This window comes from Manis pentadactyla, chromosome 10 (genome assembly GCF_030020395.1).
Source record: "Manis pentadactyla isolate mManPen7 chromosome 10, mManPen7.hap1, whole genome shotgun sequence".
In the NCBI taxonomy this organism is placed as follows: domain Eukaryota; kingdom Metazoa; phylum Chordata; class Mammalia; order Pholidota; family Manidae; genus Manis; species Manis pentadactyla.
This window is the reverse complement of record NC_080028.1, coordinates 122,087,681-122,112,908: the sequence shown is the minus strand read 5'-3', so window position 1 is coordinate 122,112,908 and position 25,228 is coordinate 122,087,681. Positions and strand designations below refer to the sequence as shown.

The 25,228-nt window shown below is 41.6% G+C and overlaps 2 protein-coding genes across 3 annotated transcripts in view; both read left to right on the top strand.

Annotated features, from left to right (window-relative positions):
- Positions 1-25,228, top strand: part of ABAT (4-aminobutyrate aminotransferase) — a 383,605-nt gene that overhangs the window by 302,880 nt on the left and 55,497 nt on the right. The window lies entirely within an intron of this gene.
- HAPSTR1 (HUWE1 associated protein modifying stress responses) lies at positions 107-25,228 on the top strand. Of its 2 annotated transcripts, XR_005033823.2 has the most exons (5): positions 107-1,012; positions 1,574-1,654; positions 10,672-10,947; positions 20,405-20,502; positions 22,866-23,003. XR_005033823.2 is itself a non-coding variant. In XM_036931754.2 (4 exons), exons 1-4 carry the CDS (start codon positions 256-258, stop codon positions 23,108-23,110), a joined length of 1,359 nt encoding a protein of 452 aa, XP_036787649.2. In that variant the 5' UTR covers positions 107-255; the 3' UTR covers positions 23,111-25,228. The 2 variants fall into 2 exon arrangements, 1 of the variants encoding a protein (XP_036787649.2); XM_036931754.2 differs by lacking the exon at positions 20,405-20,502 and having other exon boundaries at positions 22,866-25,228.

The following is a 25,228-nucleotide window of genomic DNA, read 5'->3' as shown; positions in this document are numbered from 1 at the left end:
CACTCGCCGACTGGCAGCTCCCGGGGCAGCAAGCAAGTGCGCACGCGCGCCTCTTTATCCTTTTTTTTTTTTTTTTTTTTTTGTGGTTGGCTCGGACGCAACCACTGTCAGCTCCTCCCCCTCCTTCTCGGTCTTCATCCTTCCTGACATTCACTCCCTTTCCCCCGCCCATTGGTTACGTTAGGCAGACAGGTCCGTGAGCCAATCACGGCCCTGTGTTCAGAGGTCGGCCGCGGAACCGGTCGGATCGGACCAATGGAGGCCTTCGGAGCGGGCGCGCCCCAACCGGGCAGCGGAGCCGGGGCCGAGTGGGAGGTGCTTCCCCAGTCAGCGTGTGGGCGGGGGAAGGCGGGTACCAGTAGCCGCAGAGGCGTCGACGACAGCGGCGACGAAGACGTTCTTCAGTCTCCGGGGTGGGCTCGGTGCGTGTGGCTGGGTTACACGGAGGGCTCGGCGGTCAGCCACGGTCCTAGGGGGGTCGTGACGCCATGGCTGGGCGGTAGACGGGCTCGGGCCAACGACACGAGGGGCGGCGGCGGTTTTCCGGTTCGCGGCAACCTTCGGCGGGGCCTCGGGTGGGGAGCGAGGCGAGGGGCGTCCCGGGCAGCGCGGGACCGCGAGGCGGGTCTCGCAGGCCGTCGGGGGTGCCTGAGGCTCGGGTCGCCGCGAGGAGCCGCCGCCGACCGCTGGGCCCAGCCGCCGGGCCGCTCGACGACGACGCTCCCGCGGGGGCCCCGCCTGAGGAGGACGCGGCGGCGGCGGCGAGGCCGCGGGAGGCCGCGGAGGATGGAGGAGCGTAAGGAGGAGGGCGAGGCCGAGATCCAGGAGCACGGGCCCGAGCACTGGTTCTCCAAGTGGGAGCGGCAGTGCCTGGCCGAGGCCGAGCAGGACGAGCAGTTGTCTCCTGAGTTGCAGGAGGAGGCGGCGGCCGCCGCGCAGCCCGAGCACAAGCAGCAGAAACTATGGCACCTCTTCCAGAACTCGGCCACCGCCGTGGCCCAGCTCTACAAAGGTAAGCGCCGCCGCCGCCATCTTGCCGCCGCCGCCGCCGCCTCAAGGCCGGGCCCTCGGCCGGGAGCCCCGAGGGTGGCCGCCCGGCTCCAGCCGCGGCCCCGGGCCCCGCAGCCCCCTCCTTGTACGACGGCGGCGCGGGAGGTCGGCCTCGCGGGGCGTCGGGGGCCGGAGGCGCGGTGTCCCACTGGGGGCGCCGGGGGCCCACCGGCCCTTCGGGCCCGTTTGCCGGTTGCTCCCGGGCCGGGGAGGGCAGGGGAGGCGCCCCCGGTTACAAAATGGCGAAGGGAGGCGGCGGGGCCGGCCCTATTGTGCCCGGAGCCGGCCTCGGGGCGGGGTCTGGGGAGGGGCGCCTCCCTCCGCCGCCGCTCGGCCGGGGCTGCGCCTGCGAGCCCGCGGCCCCCTCCGCCCCGCCGCGGCCCCCTTCCTGCCGGCCTTCCCCCCCAGTGTGGGATCCCGAAACCCTTGAACAAAATGGCGAAACCTAACATGGCCGTTCCAGAGTGATTGACGCCCAAATAGCCTTTCTCTCTCTCTTTTTTTTTTCTTTGCGCTTTTTCAGACCGAGTATGTCAACAGCCAGGACTGTCTCTCTGGGTCCCCTTCCAAAACGCAGCCACCGCCGTCACCAACCTCTACAAAGGTAAAGATCACCTTGCTGCTGCTCTGCCGGCTGAGGGCACAGGCAGCCTGCGTCAGGGTTTTAGTCCCGCGTTCCAAGTGTTGTCTCGACCACCCTCACCTGGGCCCAGACTCCCGTGTTGTCTGCTCTTGAGTGCAGCCACTAACCCTGAGTTACTTCGCAGCTTGGGGGCTCCGGTCGGGTTCTATAGCTAGAGCACTGATTCTCTGCTGGGGGCTTTTGACCCTCTCTCCCCGCTGGGTACACCTGACACTGGAGGCCGTTTTGAATGTCATCACAGAGGATGGGCTGCTAAATGTCCTGCCATATACAAGGCAGCCTCCCCCCGTGCCCCAAATGTCAGTTGTGTTGAGGTTGAGAGGCCCAGAGCTGGAAAACGAGAGAGACAAGTGCTTTTCTTTGGAAAAGGCACACAGGGAAAAGAGTTTACTGTTTGTGCCACAGGCAGAGGTGGGAGGGACGCTTGTAAGCGCCTTGCGGAAAACATTCTCGAGTTAGGCAACTTAGAACATGATAGCATTTAAGTGCGTGGAAAACTAGCTAATTGAAATAATCTGTGAGCACCTTACCCGTTACTCTTCCTTAGCAACTTGCTCAAACGTCTCCTTCAGACTGCTTCATATCTGATAGCACTTTGCTGACAGGAAATCTGTGATCAGAATTTTGAGCTGATACGTGAGTGTTCTATGGTAGTGCTTTCTGAAGTTGATTTCCCCCCCTCTCTGAGGGCATGGAGAAGATAATAGCCCTTTGTGTTCTCTTAGTAATAAAATTTAATAAAGGGTTTAGATTTTGTGCACTGATTTTGAAGATTTGGAAATTTGGGTTTGATTCTTGGCAAGTTTTCAATGGAAAAAATATTTGAATTTGTTAATCTTAATAAAAATGTAAGTAAGTCAGATGCTTTTCAAACTTAGAAACTGCTGATAGCAGTAATGAGCTTTGTGCATTTCCAGTTACAATAGGTTGCAACAGGCTGTGGTGCAATTAGATTTTCAGATCCCTATTTTTAAGTGAGGAGATGTGCAAATGTTCGCAGCATTCTATGGGGAAAATATCCCTTATGTGAGATTTCTTAGGTAAAATTTGCAATTTTGGGGGGACGTTAATTTGAGAACATAAACTGAAACTGGTGGATAGAATGTTAATTTTAGGGAATGAGGAACTAATAGGTTAGATTTGCGAAGAAAAGGGAGACATAAATGGTGCCCTAGTGGTCAACTTTGATTTTAGGTAGTTGAGTTCCTTACATTTTGACGCCTGCTTTAATTAACACCCGTCAGTACTTTGAGGGTCTTCAGCATTCTCTGGAATGGTTCTTGGTTTCATCCAGACAGGAAATTTTGAAATAGTACTTTAAATTCATTTTTTAAAAAACATTTCTTAGAATGCAGTTTACACACAGTAAAGTTACTTTCTTAAGATGTTTAAGATGAGTTCAGCAATCATACTGTTTCAAAATAGATGTACCTATCTCCCAACCCCAGCGCGGGGCAGCCACTGATCTGATTGCTGTATGCCCATTGTTGTGTCATTTCCATGATGTCATAAATAGATCCTGGCTGTGTGTACCTTTTGGGTCTGGCTTCATCTGCTTCCCATAATGTTTCTGAGATTGATCCATTGAATTCACACTACAGGTATTAATAAATAGTTAAGTGAATAAATAGTTAAATGCTACTTTTTGCTAAGTAGCATTCTGTTTTATGGGGTACAACAGTTTATTCAGTTGCTTGTTGCAGTTACTTTTTACTTAAAGGGGAAGGCAACGTATTTTTAGTGTCTTCTGTGTGTGAGGCCTTTTTCCTAGGTCATACAAAAATACGAATGCCCTCTAGCATTTTTATGTTCAGTTGTTAGTGCCATTGTGTATTTTGGCTTTAGGACTAAAGCTGGCAGTTTTTTGTAGTGCTCAACTCTTCATATAAAAAGATCAGCTCAGCTGAACTTTGAAATAATCTGTAATTTGATCATTTGATTTAAAAATGCTTCTAAAAATTTGCTAGTTTCCTTTGTTCAGAAAACGGGACATTAAAGAGAGGCATTACTTTAAAAAAATTATAGAAGGATTTTTGACTTATTGCAAATGCTGGATTGTTAGGGTGAACTAGTTTTATTTTGTACCCTATTTTATAAAAAGAAATACATCCCATTTTAACAGGTAGGAAAGAGAAGTTGTAGATTGTGGAATTTGGTACTGTAGTGACATTCTTACCTGACTTGAGTGTGGGTAATGCTGTGCAGATCCTGACATTCTTTCTCCTTTTTCAGGGTGTGGTCCTCAGAGAATAGGAATACTGCTGTAGGAATAACTGGATACCTTAAATGGAACCAGAACAATTAGCAGGGTGGTGGTCACAAGTGCATGTAGCATTAAGTAGTGGTAAATATAAATCTGTGTTCCCAGTTCTGATGAAGTATTGAGATGTAATCTACAGGGAAGAGACTTTTGGGGGGGATTCTTTAACTGGGCAGTGCCCCTCCTGTATTTTGTATGATTAAGCACTTATCTGGCAAACTAAAAATGGCTCATTTTGCAGCCTGGGTAGAGGTTGGCACTTTTACCAGGTTCTTGATAACTCCTAAAATGAGCACACTGGAAGGTCAGAATTGAGGTAAAAGGCCAGCAGAGCCTTCTTTTGATTGCCTGTGGCTTTTGGAGAATTCAAAAGTCTGGTTGGTTTGGTTGGAATGTGGCTGGAAGGATTTGGTGGAAGTGAGTTGGGTGGCCCTTCAGTGTGAACAGAATTCAGCAAAAGAGTGTATGGTTTCTTCTCCATTCTGTGTAGTAGGACCAGACTTGATTTCTGGTTCTTGTTTTTTATCTTGATCTGGTAAATCTAAAGAGGGTGATGTTTGTTCAGTACTCAGTAGTAGTGTGTCCTTGGCCTAGTACATTTTTTTGATATCTGCAACTAAAGAAGGGGGTGAAAAGTTACTGAGGTCATTTTAATCTAGCCCGGGTTGATGCTTATCTGGGAAATACTAGGACAAGCCTATTTGTTTGCTTCTTACATCTCCCTACCTGCCCCCCTTTCCTGGGTGATTGGTTTTAATCTCTGTCTCCTGACTGCTCAGGAAAGTGTATTCTTTCTGAATTCTGTCTGCTTGGGATGACTTACTCAGTAGAGAGGTAGGACTAGTGGTTGTCCACTAGGACAAGGCGATCCTAGGGTGCCTCAGTGGTCAGCTTGAGGCAGTTGCTGGAGCTAGATCTTCGGCTGAGCTCTTGAGCCAGTGCTTGATCACAGTCCCATGGAGCCACTTCTCACCACTTCCCTAGTTCTTTCAGCTTTGTGTTTTATGCTGACGTCTATTTCTAATTCTTTTCCTGCACATTTTAAAACTGCATCTGGAACTTTAGTTGTGTGCTGACTTCTATGTATGTTCTGTTTTCACTTGATACTGTTTATATCTAAAGATGTTTCTGGTTCTTTTCCCTGAACAGCGCTTGCCAAGGGCACTTCTGTACTCCTAACAGTGCCTGCAGAGGCCAACATCATTATCGTGGAGTCCATTGCTAGATTGATTTAAACTGTTACTGTTGCAGATTTTAAGTCCTGAAGACAGATAATAGAGAGCGGCGTTTCACTCTTGTGCTCCTGCAGTTTTTCATGTGTAAGTGGGCACAAGGATCCACAACTTCGAGTGCAAGCCTCTTAGTTTAGTGCCGACATATAAAGAGTATTCAAGTGTTGACTGTTGATCAAGTTCTGTTTTTCATATGTTTCTGGCTGTGGGTGGTGCTGGAGATGAAAGGAAATTCTTAGTTTTTGCCTTCACTTTTTGTTCTGTTGAAATAAGCTTTGTGATACGTACATTCATGCTTCATCTTTCCCTAAAAGGGTTAAAAATAAATAGAATTGATAGGTGAGAAAAATAGTGCAGTGCTTTTAAGTCCTTAATTTTGAGACATCTTGATGCCAGATCCTCTTTATAATATGTTGTCTCACTTCAGAATGGCCATTTTGGACCTATAAGTAAAGTGAATGTGAACTGAATATAATAAAGATTTGTAGGCCAAGTGATGGGTGAGTGATTTATTAAAATGGTGAGAGAAAGCATATCTGGACACATTAGAATTTCACTTTCTTACAGTTTGACTTTTTGGAGCTGGTTTGTGGCTCCTTTTCACAAAAAAAACTATTACTGAACTTTGAGTCTTTGTTCAAAGCACCTTAGTATGGTGCACAGTTTAATTCTTAAGTTCAAACAATTAGAAATCCTTAAGTCTCGAATTTTGTTCAATTTACTATAAGGAACAGCAGCCTCAGTTATTCCTAATATCGTTTATAGATTCTGTCTGTAAATTTTTAGAGAAGACAGTCATTTTCTTATGTATGTAACTTCTCTGTACAAGGATGTTTTGGCTGTAAATAACAGAAAATTAAGTCAGATTGGCTCAATGGTATGGACAGAAATTGTGGCTCCTTACTAACCCGGAGGCTGAGGGTAAGATTGACTTAATTCAGTGGCTCAGACAACCCTGCTCTGCAGCTCTCCACTCTGTGTGTACATGTGTGCCCTTGTGTGTATGAGCTCTGTCCTCAGGCTAGCTTCAGTACATTGGCAGCTCGAATCTTAGGGTCACTCACTGAAGGTCACACACGAAGAGCCCAGACACCTCTTTTCTGGGAGCTACCAGAAAATGAGTTCTGTGGGCTTTGGGCCAGAATTGGGTCTCAGGGTTACTCAACCAGCATCACAGCCACAGTTTGGGGTTATGCAGATTAGTTTGGGACTAAACCATTTGTTCTAGTCCTTGAGCAAATGTGGAGGAAGCTATTCCCAGAGCTACCCGAACAAAAACTTGGAGTACCTTTAGGAAAGGAAGGAGGAGGAGTCGATGCCAGGCAAATGTGGCAGCTTCTGTCCTTGCCTAGTCCTGTCCTTCGTGTGCTAGGTGAAGATTAATTAATAACGTAAGTAGCTAGATGCTAGTGCTTGTTTGTGGGCACTACTTCATTAGAGAATACCTAGGAAGTATTTTCTCAAAACAATTGGAAAACATACTTATTCAGGTCTTTGGTTCTAAGTTGTTTTTTTTCTGTGGCATACTGACTGGTTATCGCAGATTTAACTAAGTTCACAGGTTTTCTAGTTGTATTCCTTGAAGTGTTGCTTTGATCTAGCAGTGTGTGCTTACAGTTTGTAGATCCTTGGAGGAGAATGGGAGATGGCTTGGCTGTTAAGGTTAAAAATTGTTTCAGAAGGAACTTTGTCACGTAGCTTTCAGGCAAGCCCCAGTGAGCTTCAGTTCCAGTTTATTTATGAAACTGGGCTATCTGCTCTGGCTAACTTAACATAGGTTTGTGAGTATTAAAAACTATTAAGTAGTGAAATCTGATTCAGTTTTGTCTGTGTGTCACGTATAAGAAGTTCTGTATTTGGTGTTCACCGCAGAAAGCACATGATTCTGGACCTACTGCCCCCTGCCTGTGGTGAGAGGATTCAACTTAAAAAACAAATTAAGTTTTACCTGCTTTTATATGAAAACATTAAAAAATATGAAGCATGGGATGTCTACTGTGACTTACATAAATCATCATGCTTCTTGAATAAGGAGGTGAATGTCTTGTGATGAAAGGTTACATTGACATTTTCATGCCCTTGGGGTTTGCCTTAACCTTCAAGCTTATGGCCCTTTTCCACACTGGCTTTGGCTTGAGTAAAACAGTGTTGGACAGAAGACTGTCCCCACAGTTTCTGTGCTCTGCACTTTTAGAATTTGGGTGTCTAGTTGTCACGGTTCAGATATATTCATACAGTCTTTGGTACAGTCTTCAGGGGGCCGTAAACTTACTGGATTACGTTAAAACCTAGGCTAGTCATTCCTTAAGATTCTCCAGTTGGTATGCAGGTCTCTCCTACTTAGTTCAAGGTATGATAGGAGGGTTATATTTTCGACCAAAGAATTTTTTTAAATCCTGAACATTTAAGAAGGACTGTATTTTAAATGCTTTAGTGTCAACATGAGATTTTATATTTAGGGAAATAATGGAGATTGGTTTAATTTGGATAGTAAAGTAATTGGATTTGGCTCTCAGGATATACTGCTAATGGCATAAAACCAGATATGCCCAGGCAGTGCAAAACCATGTACCTCGGCATAATCCTCCTGTACCTTCTGGTCTCTGAAAGTGAGTGTTTACAAAAATGCCTGGTTTTTAGTGGTTTTGATGTTGAGACTTGTTCAGGATTTTTGACGTGAAATGATTGGTCAGTTGCATAAAATTTAAAAGGGGTTCACAACTTACTGCACAACTGTCTTCCACCTAAAGCAGTGAATATAGTTTTCCAGCTTAGTTCAAATCTGTGATTAAAGCATCAGCGCCTTGCATATCTGACTTGTGGGACTAACTTCTATCCTCAATCAAGACAAACCAAAACTTTGCCAAGCTTTTTCTTCCCTGGATTGATTGTCACTTTGTTTTTTTTTTAAACCACCTCATGTGGCCCCTTCCCTTTGGCTCTTGAATTTTGTATCAAGTTTAGCTTCCTTTTTTTTGCCGTCTGGTTTGCCAGGTGTATATTTACATGCCTCATCTTACTTAGAACTATCCAAGCCTGCCTTGGCCTTGTTTTTGCATCCCTTTCGTGCTTCCAACTTTCTTTCCCTTCTGTAACTCCAGTTCCGGGCCTACTTCCATTTGGTTCTTGAAAAATAAAACTTATTCAGTCATTCTGTTTGTAAACAGAAACTTCTCCAATTTTGAGCTTGGTGGCAACCATTCCTATAGGTAGGGCAGGTTTGTAGAAACAGGGGTGCTTTTAGGTTCACATGTTTTATGATTCTCTTCTTTTTTGTGGTCCTGGGGGATGGGCTTAGTGTGCTTGGTGACTTGATTTTTTAAAAAATGCTTCCTGCTCTTTCAGAGTCACTTCAGGTCTAGATACATCTTTACAAGGTCATCTGAAGTTTATCCACCCCTTTAAAGTTGGCTTCATCTCAGTCTTTTTAAGACTAAGAGATGGGAAAGTGCTGTATTATTCTCTTAAATGCTATTTTCCTTTGAATGGAGTTCATGCTTGCTTTGTTACAATGAAACAAGACATCAGAAGACATGATTGACATTGTAACTTGGTCATTATTCTAGCAGTGAGACGCTAAGAAAGGACTTCATTCCTGACCTGCTTTTATATCTGTAAAATTAGAATAATCTACTTTCTCAAAGTTGTAATGAAGTTTAATATTTTTAATAGTGTTTCTGTGGACCACATATTCCATTTTTCTTTAAAATGTTCTGGCAGTAAGGACTGATCATCTGCTAAGGAATAGGCCTCATAAAGTTCTGCTGGTGCCCTCTTACCATCTTCTTTAGTAATGCAAATTCATGCAGATTGGGACCCTCTGTTGTCTCAATTACTGGTTGTCTTTCTGGGACATAGCTCTTTTTTTTTTTTTTTTGGTAGATAATTATTTTTTATTGAAGGGTAGTTGACACACAGTATTACATTATATTAGTTTCAGGTGTACAACACAGTGATTCAACATTTATATACATGATAATTCTAGGTACCAGCTATCACCATACCAAGTTGTTACCATATTTTGACTGTATTCCTTATGCTATACATTACATCCCGGTTACTTATTTATTTTACAATTGGAAGTGTGTACTTTTTGTTGTTGTTGTTGTGAGGGCATCTCTCATATTTATTGATCAAATGGTTGTTAACAACAATAAAATTCTGTATAGGGGAGTCAATGCTCAATGCACAATCATTAATCCACCCCAAGCCTAATTTTCGTCAGTCTCCAATCTTCTGAAGCTGGGACATAGCTCTTAATTCATTGATTATTACTCTTCCTTTCAGAGTCTACTGTAGATGGAGCAAAGGGATTTTAAAAAATCGCAATCGCAGCTAGGAAGAGTAGTAAGGGAATGAATGATTCTTTGTGGTACAAGGAATTACTGCCCTACAAACGGTCTGGGGATAAAGGAACCAACTTTAATGTTATTAAAGGTGTGCTTGGGGATTTTCTGCTAACACAGCAGTTCCACTAAAAGTAAATTGCAGTGACTTAAATGCCCAAAACACTTTTTCAACCCTCTAAAGCCAAGAAAGGGCAGGAGTCTCGCGGTTGGTTATGAGCTAGGGAAAACTTCGGGTAACTGGAAGCGGGATGAACACATGCCCAGGGAGATGAAAGGAGCCTTTCTGCTGCTTTCGTGCTTTTGGTCTTGGCAGCGAGTAGTTAACCAGTATTCATTTTCCCTTGTTATTTCTAAATATCTGCTGCTGCCTTCAGTGTGTTCACAGTTCTTGGTGCCGAACTTGTCAGTAGGTAGGAGCGCATCTCCAAAACGACCTGGTAAATGCAGGTGAACATTCCTGAGTGATTTGCAGTATTGAGTCAGTCATCTGTTGAATGCTGTGGTGCTCCTTCTGAGAATTCGTGTGAATTCATTCTCATGAAGGAGAGTAGTATAGTTTGGTGGGTAAGAACCACAGATTCTGGAGTTGGAGCAAAGTTGTAGCTCTTGTATACATTCTGTGACCTTGGTCGAGTTACTCAATGCTTAGTACCTGTTTCCTCATTTGCAGCAAGGGGACAGTAGTACTGCTGTCAAGATACTGGTATTTTTTCCTCAGGTGAAGATGAGTATAGTATTAATAAACGTTAATTAACCCATTGTTAATATTGTTAAACAAGTCACCTTAAGTATAGCAAAGCCTTTTTAGGGAATAGCATTTCAAAAATGGTAATTTGGCTAACAATAAATAGCCAAATTATTTGTTTATAAACTTAATTTTTTAAAAGAACAAGGCTGAAGCTCTAGGACTATGTGATGCTTTAATGCTGAATTCAGATAGACCATTAAGATTAAATATCATGTATAAAGTTTCAAGCATGAATGAAACACAGCTCAGTTCAGCGGGTTACTGATAGACTGAGAGAACCCTGTATGTAATGCTCCTTGCCCCTTCTCTTGGAAGGTGGTTTTCAGAAAGGAATGCATTGTGGCTCTACTGACGATCGTGTATCCTTTTCTCTTATTTTTTCCTAACAGAAAGCGTGGATACCCATCAACGAAGTTTTGATATTGGAATTCAGATTGGCTATCAGCGACGCAATAAGGATGTGTTGGCTTGGGTTAAAAAGCGCAGAAGAACTATTCGTAGAGAAGATTTGATCAGCTTCCTGTGTGGAAAAGTTCCTCCACCACGAAACTCTAGAGCTCCCCCAAGACTGACTGTAGTGTCCCCTAACCGAGCTACTTCAACGGAAACTAGCTCATCTGTAGAGACTGATTTGCAACCCTTCCGGGAAGCCATAGCTCTGCATGGTAAAGCCGTTTAAACATATTTCTTTGGAAAAATGGTTAAGAGTGTGCCTGTGGACCCATTTCACATTTAGGTTTAGGTCCAGATATATTGTCTGTTTTTTGTCTATTACAGTAACTACTTGCTCTACAAATGTTTAAGTAGAATGTAAATTAAGAACTCTGGGCAATTTTTGAATGTTAGTTAGCCCATTCTAAAACAATGTCTTTAGAAAGTTAGTTTGAGCTTACTGGTGTTAAAATGATATTTTGCAACATTGACTAGAATTTATTGCTTTATACTTAAATTGTACATGTTTTCATTTCTGAGTCAGAGGAAGTTCTTGGTCTTAAGAATTCTGTTACATTTATGATTTCCTGGAGAGCCTGGTCAGTGATAGGCAAGTAAGACAGGTGATTTTGGGGCTAGTTCTTGGGGGGACTCCCTATGACACCAGTAGTCAGTCAGCCAGGTCATTGAGTTAACTGAGTGTGCCTGTAGAAGTTAAAAGTCAATGACCCGAGTGGGAGTGTCAGAATAACCAACTTTCCTTCTCTCCCTTGGCCCTTACTTAGGCCCTGCTCTGATAGTCAGGACTGTCAGAGGACAGTCCATCACCCTCTCCCCAGGCCACACCTCCACAAAAAGGCATTCTTGGCTCTGGGGTTTAAGTATTGCTGGAGAAGCCTGGGTATATAGCCAGTAAGTCTTTTGTTGCTTGTTGCTCTCTAATACAGACTTCCAGATAGAACTGGAAGAAGTACTTCTATCGGAGAGCATTTAATACTGCTGTAAAAGTAAAACCACAAACTACTAAGACTTAGTTGAAACCAAGATGAAAACATGGATTGTGCACATGACTAAGCAGAATTAGTCAGCCAGGTCATGAGTCCTGTTGAAAGTGAACATTTCTGGGCCATAGTGTAGGTCATCTAAAACAACGTAGCCTGGTAATTAAAAAGGTGGGGTATATTCCAAGGACTTGTAATTTTTAATGCTAATAGGGATTCTTATTCTCTTTGGTAAACCTTGATTCTTCACCTGAAACTCCAATCAGAACATAGGGTGGGAAAAAGTGTTGTATTTTTCCTCCTGATTTTGTTTATGATAAGTTAAAAGCAAACAAAAACACTTACTGCAAGGAAGTCCATGATGTGTGGACTGCTCACTGTTTCTAATACATGAAATAGTTACACCATCAGAGCTTTTGAAACTCAGAAAAGATTGATCTACTCCTACTGAGTTAGAGTTTCACATCTTTTACCATTAAGTTTGGAAAAAATTACTAGAAGTGTACGTAGTTGGTCGGATTAATTTCAGTGTGTGGCAGTGTTTGATAGAGTTGTCTTTCCTTAATTAAGCATTCTGATTTTATCAAGTGGATTTGCACTTCATTCCATACTTCTCTTGTCAAAGTGTTTTTTCCTGTATTACAGTTTTAAGAAATATAAATGCCACTTTTGTTATAAAATCTTAATGCTGTTTGTACACATTGTAAAAGGGCCAGCCAGCTCCTCTAGCCCCTAACTACTACTATATCCTCCAATTCCCATTACGTTTTCTTACTGAATCTGTTGCATTTGTGATTTGTTATGTTCCTGAACTTTGGAAGTTTTAGTAGTGATATAGTTTTAGGAGGGGAATGTTTACAATTTTGAGTTAGATTTAAATGTGAGGGTTTAAAAAAGTTATAAAGCTGTGCAGTAAAAGAATCATTCCCTTCAACAAATTTACCAAGTAGTGCCAATTCAATATACTGGACACTCAAAAGTACTTTTACTCCTAGGGCTTGTACACCAAATGTAGTTAAAACAGTGTTGTGGCCCTAAGGTAATAGGGTCCTTTGAAAGAGTATGTGGAAACATAAATTAGATACTAAGTTTTTGATCTAGTGGTTTAAAAGAACATCAACATACTGAGGAGAATCCTAGTTTGATTAGAGTAAAGTAATTTGAATGATTTCTGGTAAGAGTCCTTAATCTCCATTACAGATTTAGTTAACAGTGCCCTAACTTTGTAACCAGGTTTCTTCATACTCTGATTTATTGAGTAGTCTATAAATTGAAAGTGCCAACTGTTCAGATAATCTTTTAAAATGTGTTTGGAAAGATCTTAATTAGGGTTTTGCATATAATTTGCTTAGCCAAATCTATGAAATACAAGTGAGGTCAAATGGACATTCTTGGAGTTCTACATTGGAGAGGGAGTCTAAATTCATGAAGTTTTGGAGTGCAAGGCGTGAGACAGGAAAGTAATTGGTATACTGAAGCAGACTTTTTAAGAAGCAAACATGATTGTAGGTGACAATTACATATTCTTTTCCACAAACCTTCTCATCTTATCCCTTTTTTATAAGAGAGGACAATTCCCCCCATAGTTTTTTTTCTTCATCAGCTCCTAAATACCTGTACCAAATGCTCCCATACATACATAAAAGATGCCTTTTATTTGAAGAAAAATGGCAAAGATGTAAAATACTTGTAGAGTTTTTCATGTTGGTAGGGTGTGATGAGTGAGATCCTCTGATAAATACTTTCCTCATCAGCCTTAGTCTTGAAGTACACAGTTTGAATTAAAACTACATCAATTAATGGTCATCAAACAGTTTAAATCAAAACTGTCAGCTAATGGTTTCTGAGGCTTAAAGAATACAATCAGTGCTTTATTTTGGCACTTCTCTGCAACATAGATTGCTTATTTTCTGTGCACTATGGATCTTAAACTTAGAAAACAAAGAAATAGATAAGCATGTGCTATTTGATTTCTGTTCTTGCCTTGTTAATCCTTGTCTTAAAATAAGAGTATTAGCAAAAATTTACTGACCTGAATTACTATCTGGCACTTTGTTTTTATGTAAACAGAAGATTTCAGACAGACCAAAAATCACTGGACCATTTTATGGTTTTCTGTCTAACTTTCTGGTCAGGGCGCTGTCAGCCATCTTTTCCCTTCCAGAGCTTTCCTTTCTTTGTCTTTTCCTCTTACTCTTTGGCCTCTCAGACTTTTCCTTACGCTGTCATTTTCCAGGACTCCAGCCCTAGCGTCCACCTCCTGTAGGCCCTTCAGGGGCCACCTTAGTCTTAATTTCCAGAGTCTGTACTTCTAGTTTAGACTCTCCTGACTGCCAGGCATGTATGCCCATTGTCCTCTGGTGGACATCTCTACGAGGGTGTTCCTCCGACATCTGTCTCACACCAGGTTTTAAAACTGGATGACTCCTTCCAGCCCCTTGAACAGTAAGTACATGTCTTTTCCTCACTTAGCCATTCAGGTGAAATGTACGTGGGTCTGTGCGGTTTCTGGGATATAAAAATGGAGTGTTTCCTTTTCTGTTGAGGTCAGCGCAAACTTGGGTAATTCACGTCATAAATGTGGTATGTCTGATATGTGGGGGCAGAAAAGGACATTTCCCAGTGCAGCTTGGAGAAGGCTCTGGAGGAGGTGAGCGCTGGGCTCTTGGATTACTCTCCTTTCTGTTCTTGCTCCCAATCCAGAGATGACCTATTAGCCAGTCCATCTTCCCTGGGACCACTGGAGCAATCTAGTCCCTTCACTGGAAAATAACCTTCGTTTCCCTGTGGCTGATATGGTGAAGTCAAAACTCAGCATACCATTGCAGGGCCCTTATGATTTGGTTTCCACCCGGGGTTGGGTATCTTAGCCATACTGTTTAATCTGTTGAGTACCTTTATGCTTTTTTCCAAGCTTCTCTCTCTGCCTGTTTATCCTCTGAGACTGATCAAACATCTCTTGAGACAAGCTTTTGTTTCCTTCTCCTCATTCCTCTCAAGCCTTGCTTGACTTGTGCGTCTGCTTTCCCTGTGATTTGTCCCATGACTGTCTCTTCCATTAAATGGGGGCTACCTTAGGGCAGGGGCCTTGTCTCAAAGCTTCTGGCTTTTAACAGAACCTGGTAGACAACCTAGTGTAGATGTGGTCTGACTTTAACAACACGGGTTCAGAGGTCTGGTAAGTTACTGAGTATGACAGTGGGAGCAGAGGACCTTTAGAAGAATTGTGGATCACAGATCCCTGGATTACATATCTCCAGGTGACTGCTTACGGTAAGGGCAGTATGAATGTTGTGTTCCTGAGTTGGCTACAAAGTAAACTCAAGTTTGAACAACTGAGACTTTGGGGCCTGAGGGTGATAAACCATTATGGCTATTCTTTTAGTGTGTACTTTGTGTCAGGACCCTGCTGAGGAGGTTCTCATTTAATCTTCGCATTTGTCCTGGGTTATTGCCATTTTATTGATAAAGAAAGGCTTACCTGGCTAGGATGGAACATGTTCCTAAGTGGTAGAGTGGCTGTTACGCATCTGCCTGACTCTGAAATGCATGCTCCTAACCACTGTGCCACTGTGTTTGTTAAGTTTTTGGGGTTTCCTCCACACCCTCTATAGGGCTGGGGGATGGGGTGGGAAAGACCTGTAGGCTTATTTTTCTTATGCAAAGATGACAGAAATACATGTTTTATATATCTTAATGGGGTTTTCCCCATACGTGAATCTGGATAAATAGTCTTGAAAATGAAAGGTTTGTGACCTGCTGTGTTTCTGGTTCAACTTATTAAGAAGAATATTTATTTAGGCTTTTTGTATATAAGCTACACTCCTAGTATGACCTTGGGCAAGATCCTTAACTTCTCAGATGCAGTCTCCTCTATGAACAGTGATACATTGATACATTAAATGAGAAACTAAGTGAGTACCTACCCTTCCACAACACTGTTAAGTGTTCTTGGCCTTGAGAGAAGGAAGACTTCTGATTGGTTCTAAGTCCTGTGAGTGCCCTCTCTGCCTCTGGATGATGTTACTGCAAAAAAGATCTTGAGCTCTGCTGGTTTTTGAGGATACATTTATCCAGTAAGGATGGCCTTTTAAATCGCAGATACTACTGCAGAGGGAGAGAGAATTTAAAGCTTTTTGTTAACTATCTATATTACTTGCTAAGATCTTGAGATTGTTTCATGTTGATTGAAAAATAAGTGAAGTTCGTGATGTTTTCTCCCTAGTGGCTGGGCAGAGAGTCTGATTTTAGTTGGCCAAACTAGTGTTGCGTCTAGGAAACCTTAGATTGAAATCGGGTCTCCTCATTCTGAGTTCTCTGCCATTGTGCCGATGAGGTGCATGTGTTCATGGACGGGAAGGTAGAGGGAGCCGGATGCCCAGTCAGACTTCACTCATGTGATAACTATTCAAAGCTTTGCTGTCATTCAGATCATCTTAAAGGTGGTCTTTGTAAGTTTCTGGCCCTTTGGTCCTGGTTCACAGTGTTCCATAAAAATCAGAAACACTTGGTTTTAGTTGTAAAAGTCATTTTGATGACATTCTGGACTGCAGTAGTGGGAAGTAACCCACCCCTCTGGGCCTGGGTTGCCCCTCTGTTAGAAGCCACCAGATCAAACTCAAAGGCATCTTCTTGCACGCAGGAGCTGGTGTGGTGCACTGGCTGGGTGCCCTTGCTGTCCTTGACATTTGGCTTTGCGATAATCACCTTGCCCAATTTCAAGTTCTTTCATGTTTAAAACAAGTTTTAAGAAATACAGTGGGTTACTGCATTTGCTGGTGTGAGTGTTCAGAGGGACTCAAGCAGACACAGGCAGTCTGGCTTTTAATATGCACTATAGAATTTCAAAAGATTTTTTTTCACTTAAGACTGTGAGTTAAGACAGCTTCTCAGTGAAGTGTTGATGTCTGAGCTTCTTGGTTTAAGACCTTTTTTGTTTGTGAATGTGGTGTTACATTAATTTTGACTTCTGCAATCAAATCCTTCTGCAGAAGGTATAGTCCTTTAAAAATATAAAGTATATATTGTCATTTTATAGCTTTTCCTATTGCCCATTAACTGAACACAGTAAATACTGTGCAATCTGCAAGAGGCTTATGGTAGGAGTGGGTGATACAAAGATGAATCAAATCACCTGAAGGAGTTTCTAGCCTAATAGAATTACATTGGGTAGAAGCACACAACCCAGACATTCAGGCTGAGGCACAGTTGCGTTGCCTCAGGAGTTGTTAATAGGCTCCGTTTCTGGCTTCTCTTTTCCCCCCTAGTCTTTTCTCTGGGCTACATTGGTGATCCTTATTCTCTTAAATCATTAAGTTGCTTGACAGATGATGGATCTGAAGAAATTGGGTATAGGGCCTTACAAGAAAAATGTAATCACTTGAAATCGTGTTCAGAGCTATAAGGTTAGTTAGGAATTATTATGTAGGAATTCATGTAAGGCAGATTCCTCATTTGTCCTACTTTATGCATAAAACTGACAACCTTCTTACCCTGGAGCTTATGGAAAGCTGTGATTCCAGGCAGCCTAAACCAACAGGGTTTTCTTTTTCTTTTTGAGCACAGGTTTTTCAGCTCTTGTTATTTTGTTGAAACATTCTTTCTTGGTCTGTGCACTCGAGTGATACAGAAGAGATTAATCATTTTGGTGACGACAAATCTTCTGATAGAATTTCATGGACAATTGAGATCCAGTACATTTAAGAAGAAATTTATTAAGTATTTGTGCTTGGTGCTCTCTGTCTTTCCTTTCCTGTCACTCTTTATCCTTTCCATCAATGTAGCTAAATGTTGAAAAACAAGTTTTGACAATTAACACAAATAGTTGGGTTCAAGTAATTTTAAACTGCTGGTATAGTATTACAAAAGAAACTACTTGTAATTTAGTTGCAGAGGACTAATTGAACCTGACCTGTGGGGGATTTAATCCATCCATCCACCTTTCAAAATCTCTTTTTCTCCTCTCACCTTCCCTCCTAGCACACAGTGGGGAGCACAGTAGGTTCTTAAGTCTGCATCATCCTGAAATAACAACTGTCAAGAGTTATTTTAACAGTAAGATGTTTTAAAAACTTACTTGGAAATTAAGATGTAAGAGATTAATGCACCAAAGCCTTCTCATCTCTTAATTGCTTAAAAATGACTATTTCAAAGAATCTTAAAAATTATTCTCAAGGCTGGAATTTCTAAATTATGCCCTTTGGTCAAACCAGCCTCTGAGAAGAACAACAATGAAGGCAATTAAGATAGCATTAAAATTCTTGACGAAAAGTTCCAATTTTCTGTATACTAAGGCTAGATATAAAAGTTTTGGGGGGTAAGACTAAAGCTTCCAGCATGAATGATTCAAAATTGTTTTGAACTTGCAGTAAAATCTTGTGGGAACATTTTTTCATTGAGGTGAAAAGGAGTCCGTAACCATGCCTCAAGACAGTTCCTCACACCTTTTGCTTATGTAATAATCCGCTGGTAGTTATGAAGCAGTTTAAAATTTGAGGTTAATTTTTTCACTAGTTTTCTGATTTACAAATACTAATTTCTTGTAAAATTTGATAAGTTCTGAAAAGTAAAAAAAGTCAGTACCTTGTTATCCCCACTATACAGAGAACTGTAGTTAAATGTTTGGTGCATTTTCTTCCAGTCCTTTTTTCAATGTATACATATTAAAATTATTTCATAGTTGAGATCATACTGCATTATGGTACTGTATCTTGCCTTTTTCATTTTAACGTCGTGAGCATTTTTCCCATAGCATTAAAACTGTCTGAAAAATTGAAAGCATTTGGGCTGTCAGCATAACTGAAAATGTTTTCTTGGTGTGACACTTGTATCTTTGTAACTGGTTTGATTTAGTGTGCTTTACTTCAATAAAAATTCAGTATTGCAATTTACAGATTGGGGTGGGGAGTGGTATCTACTTCAAATTACTAAAATCTTCCTAGTAGAATTGCTTTTTCAATGCTTGAACTCCTTCCCTCGTGCATTTAAAACATGACGTTGACACACGGGTGCTTGCTTAAAAATCTCAGAACACAACTTGGCTCTAAGGGAGTGCCAGCCATTTGAATAATGCAATTCACTTCAAATGCAATAATGCCAGTTTCTTAGGGTTACCATTCAGGATGTTAATCACTTTGTTTTAAGTTGTGGGGATTTCAAATCCCATTTCCTCCCCCCCAACCCCTGCCACACCAATGGAGATGGGAAAACCGGTGGAGCGGATCTGCAGAGGGTCCAGAATCTGAGCCGAGTGGGTAACCCAGCCTGTGCCTCTCCTGGGGGCTGGCCGTCCGCTGCACAGCCTGAGGGCAGGAAGCAAGTAGAGAGTGTAGACACAGCCTCCATGCCACAGGCTGCTGGACAGGATGGGGAGGTGGACTGGTGATGCATTTCTGCTTTCTGTGCCTGTGTGTGACCTCTGCTGGTAAACTGGAATTACATGTAATTCTGAAAACAGGATCTTTTTAAACTACCCCAAGCATGAATTGGTGTGAAAATAATAGTTATGTGCTACTTTTAATAATTTATCATGTAACCTGAATCCTATAATCTGGACTGTAATTTTGTTTCAGCTCCAGTGGGAGCTTGCTTTTCAGAGTATGAGTAAATCACCCTCATCTTTTCTCCCTCCTCCTGCACTAATCACTTGAAATGGATGCATAAACTTTAAAGCTGATAAGTTTATGTTAAGCAATTGAGACTTTTCTGTCTAATCATACCACTTGTTCTACTTTTATCAATTGATACTCCCATAGACTTTTTGTAAAAGTATGTTTTTGGTAGCAATTAAGTTGTATGCCCTTGGGCCTTACAACTTCAGTTTTAAGTTCTGAAGCATGTTTAGATTCTCTGTACTTGTATAGGCCTGATTGTTCATGTGGCTTAGCTAAGGTTTCCTAAAGCATCTTCTAGTAGCTGTCATTGGTTTATAAAATAAAATTTGGGCTGTTTTAAAATACATATTTTTTGGTTGTTAATCTTAAATTTTATTTTTTTGACACTTACGGAAAGTCTTTGGGGAAGATGAGAGGTAAACTTTGAGAAGAATTTTCCCTGCTGGGAGTAGATACTAAATAGGTAATGCTGCACAGTGTGATTTTACTTGAGCTGTTGTGACAAAGACAGCCCTCAGTCATAGACCCAAAAGAAAAAGATTGTGACTTTCTGGAAATTAGTGTAGGATTTTCAAATTGACCAAATTCATGTTTAATCTCCCCTCTTTGTCATGGAGAATAGCAGTCAAAACAATAGAAGTACTTAGCTGCCTGTTCACTTACTAGAGTATTTTTTGAGCCTTGGGTATTTGTCCTTAGGTGTTAAATGTACTGCCCCTGTGCCTCCTAAGTTAACAAAGAGGGGCATTGGGATGGGGTTTATTAAGATTTTTTTTGTGTGTATGTGGTTTCAAATGATAAAAGAGGTCCAGAGTTGAATTACTGAAGTAGCCCAATTTATTGCCAAAGACCCAAATTTGCAGTACCATTCATTACCTTAGAATCTCTTGCATTATGAGACAAGTATGAGAACGTTATTGTTTAAAGGACTGGCCACCGTTTAGGTGTATGTTCAATGAGATTAGAAAAGAAGGCACAGCTCTCTTTCCCTTTGAGTTTACAGTGTTGGTGGAGAATTTTAAAAATGCCAACAATTTGGGAATAATTGAGTTTTTTTTTTTTTGACTTGATGGCAGAGTATTAAGTGAAGAGAGCCACCTGGGTTTATATCCTGGCGTTGGAGAGGTGAATAAACATCAACAGCTTTGGATTTCAGTGGATTATAAAATGAGGGGTAGGACTTTGCAATTTTTTTCAGAATTCAATGAATGTTATGTGCCAGGCACTATGTTAATAAGTTCATTAGGTAGAGATGAAAAGATACTGTCTATAGGAAGAGTTGAAGGATTATACTGTGCTATATAAAATGAGCCTGAGACGTTTGTTCCCTTTATTTTTAATAAACCTGTGTGGGCTGAGAAAGAAGCAGGTAGTTTCTTCTTGATGTTATGTTTGAGATGTCCAACAGGCAGAAGTATGGATGGGTCCTGTAGCTCAGGAGAATGTCTGCTCCTGTGGCACCAATTTGGAGAACAATGCCTGTGGGTAAGAGGTGAAGGGTGTCACTTGGGGACACTGACCTGTCCCGGGTAGCAGAGAACCTTGCAAAGGTTGCTGAGGAAGGAGCAGAGAGTTTCAAGCAGGAGGGAAGAGGAGCCAGCAAGAGACTAAAAAGGAGAGGTAGGGGGACCAGGAAAGAAGCCTCAAGGGAGAACGTGCTGGAGAAACTGGGGGCCTCTGCGCGTAGCAAGTGTTGGAAGGGAGGCACAGATCTGACTTCTTTTTAAGGAGCTGCAAATCATTCAGTATTGGGAGTGCATGACTCAACCTCCTGTGGGAGTGAAGAGGGCAGGGAGAGTAATTGTTCCTCCAAGGCAGGCCAGGCCCTAGACCCTAGACCCTAAGGCCACTTCATGCTAAAATAATTGAGACTTTCAGAGGTGGAGGTGGGGGGAGTGTAGCGGTGGACAGAATGCTCAAGTCTTGAGTTTGAATCCAAGTTCTTGCTTGCTAGCTAGCCTTGTGACCTTGGATGGCTTACTTACCCTTTTAACCTTGGTTTTTCATCTGCAAAATAGAATACAGACAGAATTGTTTTGAGGATGAACTCAAAAGTACTTAATTGGAAGTCCTCCAATATTAGTGCTTTTATTTTTTTTCAGTAGGCGCTAGCCTTGGAAAGGTCTAGAGCTAAAGAGGGATATGATGAGATTTCTTCCCCTGGCCACTAGCGGAAAGGGAGCATGCATCTTCCATAGGGAGAGCCGCAACAGGGCTGATGGGTACTGAGAGAAGGGGGAGTCATGAGCAGTTTAGAAGAGAGGTGTGTGCTGCCAGCATCTGAGGTGGTTGAGGCCACGGCTTGGAGAATGTTGACAATACTTGTGGAGCGAGAGCAATGTCAAAGGGAACTTTAATAGACTTGATGTGGCAGAAGGCAGAGAATCCTTTTTCAGTTTAGTGTTCAAGTTTACATCTCACATTTACAGAGTATAAAATTAGGAAGAATAGGCCCCTACCATACCGACTTCTAAGCTTATTTTAAAGTCTAAGATGGAAGTCCTATTCTTTGGAAACATTGATTACACATAGATCATACATAGATTGATCATGTTATATAAATTGAGTCAAGCAATAACAATCTTTGTGTGAGGTTAGAATAACTTAAGGGGAAATCATAAGGAAAATGTCAGTGATGTTACGGTTTGTGTTTCCTTGCCTCACTCATGCCTTTTACAGGTTTATCTTGAACACTGAGGAGTGGAACATGTTTGCCTCCTTAATGGGTCAGGAGTCTAAGGAATGAGTGTGCAGCAATGAGTTGCTGGGTCTATTCTAGATTTAATTCAACATTGAAAACAAAGCAGTAGGATATTTTATACCACCCTTGCTCTCTCCCTTTCTATGAAGGATTATAAGATGATAATGAGTTAGGCTGTGCTAGGGGTGTCTACTAAAAACAGTTCAGACGTTGGGTGATCACATAGCCCAGTATGTCCAGGGGCAGACTCACTCTGCCTAATGGCCCAGCACGATTTTTAATAGCGACCCTTTTTTGGTTACTCTATTTTGAATGGCAAATTATACAGTCACTTATTATAAAAGGGGGGATGTTAGGAAAGCCCACTTAGGCCTGGAAATGAATGTTTGCTCCCTTAATGTGCATGCACACGTACACACCATCGCATCAGAGGGGTCTTTTGGAATGGTAACTTTGAATAACCAAATGTCCTCTTTAAAGCACGCACATCCTGTCCTCAGCTGTAAATACATACAGTACCTACCTAATTAAGAGTAGATGGGAGAATTTCATGATTATTTGTGTGCCTTCCGTGGTGCTTGCCACGTAACAAGCTTCCAATAATTGGTAGTTACCAAAATTGTAGCTTCTGGTAGTATTACCAATAAAACATCTCATATATCAAAACCAGACAGTTTGTTTTTCCAGAAGGAAACTCACCTGTCCCCTGGTGACCTCTTATAAAAAAAAAACAGGCAGACATCCTTTGACACCATGACAGCATTGGAGGTAAAGTGGGTTGCTTTCAAGAGGGTTAAATAATTGAGCAACTCTAAAACCTTTTTTCTTCTTCCTAGGTCTTAGTGGTGCAATGGCTAGTATAAGCGTGCGTTCGAGTACCCCAGGCTCTCCTACACATGTAAGCAGTGGATCGAATGCTAGTCGAAGGAGAAATGGACTCCATGATGTCGATTTGAACACTTTCATATCAGAAGAAATGGCACTCCACTTGGACAATGGTGGAACTAGAAAGCGTACCTCAGCCCAGTGTGGCGATGTCATTACAGACTCACCAACCCATAAACGCAACAGAATGATCTAAACTGCAAACATTTTCACACCCACCATGCTGCTTGAAAGCCACTTGATCCTCAACATATACTATTATTGCAAAGGAAACATGAGGCCATCTGCCTTTGTTCACTGTTTAAGACAAGTGAATTCTCTAGTGGTTGCCATAAAAGGAAGTTCTAGGTATTGACAGTAGATGCCTCTTGTAACTATGGCTTTCTTAAAACTATAATCCCTAGCAGAAGACATCCGATAACGTGTAGTAGTTAGCAAGATCATCATAGGCAAACATATCCGTTCCAAGGCTAAAAGTGACCTTAATGTATGTATTCTCAAAGGGAAAGGAAATATCAAATGTTCATTTGGTGACAGAATGCCTCCCCCCATCCATTTCCTGCTGTGTTGAGTATTTTGCTTCAACAGTATTGCCAGGTTCCTAAAATTGTCTAAAACACACGATTTGGCTTCCTTGTCAAATCTGCAGGCTTCCATTTCGTAGCAACACTATCCTGCACCTGGTCTCTATAGTAACAGTGTGCAACCTCTCATTACTGGGCTGTGCCCTTGTTTTTAGTTTTCAAAGCAGTCTCTAATTCTGGTGATTGTGTGATGTAAAGAGGTGCTATGATGGTCATGCAATTAATACTTAATATTGAATCAATACACAGACTTTATTGGATTCACTGTGTGTGTGTTAGTGCTCTAAAATTAGCAATATTAAATGCCCCCAGATCAACCCTGTAGGCTTAAAATACTCAGTTTTAAGACAAGTACTACTTCTCATGCAGGGTACTATCCTTAACGGTAAATGTAAACATGTAGACTGCATTCAGGGTGACCTACCGTAGAGAGGTCATGAACTTTGAGAATTGGCTCCCTTTTTGGTTCAGTATTAGGGAGATGGATGGTAGCGAGGGTAGGTACTGTAGACTTGGTTATCCTGTTCCACATTTTTCATGAGGGCCCTACTTTCTGTAGTTTCCATTGGAATGGGTGGAAGAAAAAGGGCTTTTAATCTGCTAATGTGATCACAGCTTAAATAGGAAAACCTGACTCTCCGGTCCCTCTCCTAAAAAGCACAGTTGGGAATCTCATTCTGGAAAAGATGAAATCGCATGGAGGTTCTCTAGATGGTAGGTAGACCTGAGTAAAAGTTCTCAATAGATTCCTCTTTTGAGTAAATACAAGACCTCTTGTAGCTACAATGTTTTAGAGCATGTTTCTCATCTTCATACTGAATGATAGTCTCTTTTTAGATGAACTGATGTCAGCCTGCCAGGTACTGTAATTTATTCTATCATATTATATTATATATCAAGTAGGACAGTGAAAATGTTTCCTTGCAAACTTGTAGTCCAGTAACCAGTTACTTCCTGTTTTTATCCTTGAAAAACCATTGCAAATCAGTGTAAGGGTTTCTCCAGTAATTTCAGCACTTTGTTAAAATTTGCAATTTCTTCAGCTATTTAATAATATATTTCTGTGAAGAAACTTTGCTAAGTTAACCATAATACACATTGGTGGGGTGCACTGTTAGAAATGTGTGAGCGGAAGTTCTGTACTAATCATAGAGATAGCTCTAATTTCAAAAAGTCGATTCCATACTAAAATAGGAATGAAAGTGAGGTACTTTCAAATTTTTACGAAAGTGGATAATTTTTTGTTTGAATATAATAGCAGGAAGAATTATAGGAGTCTGTCATTTTACCTGAAACGGACAAGCCTATGTGTTATGAATGCTTTCAAACTTCCCTTTGGAATATACCAAGAAGTGCATTTGGAGTTATCTTTGCTTTTCTGCTGTTGTAAATTTGGATTCTGGAATTGCGTTTTGGTGGTGTGAAACAGTGCTCACAAGTGGCCAGAACCCCTATTCCTAAAGGATTTTGAGGTTGAGGAGCACATATTTAATCTCATCCTTATGCTGCGGTTCTAGTTCCCCTTTCCAAGTTAACTTTATTTTATTTTTCTTTTTTGGTTGTTTTTGTTTTAGTTGGTGCTCTGAAGTTTAATCTTAGTACCCTTTACTCAACTGTCAAATTTTGATAAAACGTGCCATTTTTCTTTGGTAAGAGAAAGCAGGTCTTAATGTCTGCCAGAACACAATTTATATGCCTTATTGGCTCCATTAAACTTTTTTAAAGCTTTA

Coding starts and splice junctions, on each gene's coding strand:
- HAPSTR1 (XM_036931754.2), top strand. CDS start 256: ATGGAGGCCTTCGGAGCGGGCGCGCCCCAACCGGGCAGCGGAGCCGGG. Junction 1,013..1,573: donor CGTGGCCCAGCTCTACAAAG/GTAAGCGCCGCC, acceptor GCGCTTTTTCAG/ACCGAGTATGTCAACAGCCA. Junction 1,655..10,671: donor CGTCACCAACCTCTACAAAG/GTAAAGATCACC, acceptor TTTTCCTAACAG/AAAGCGTGGATACCCATCAA.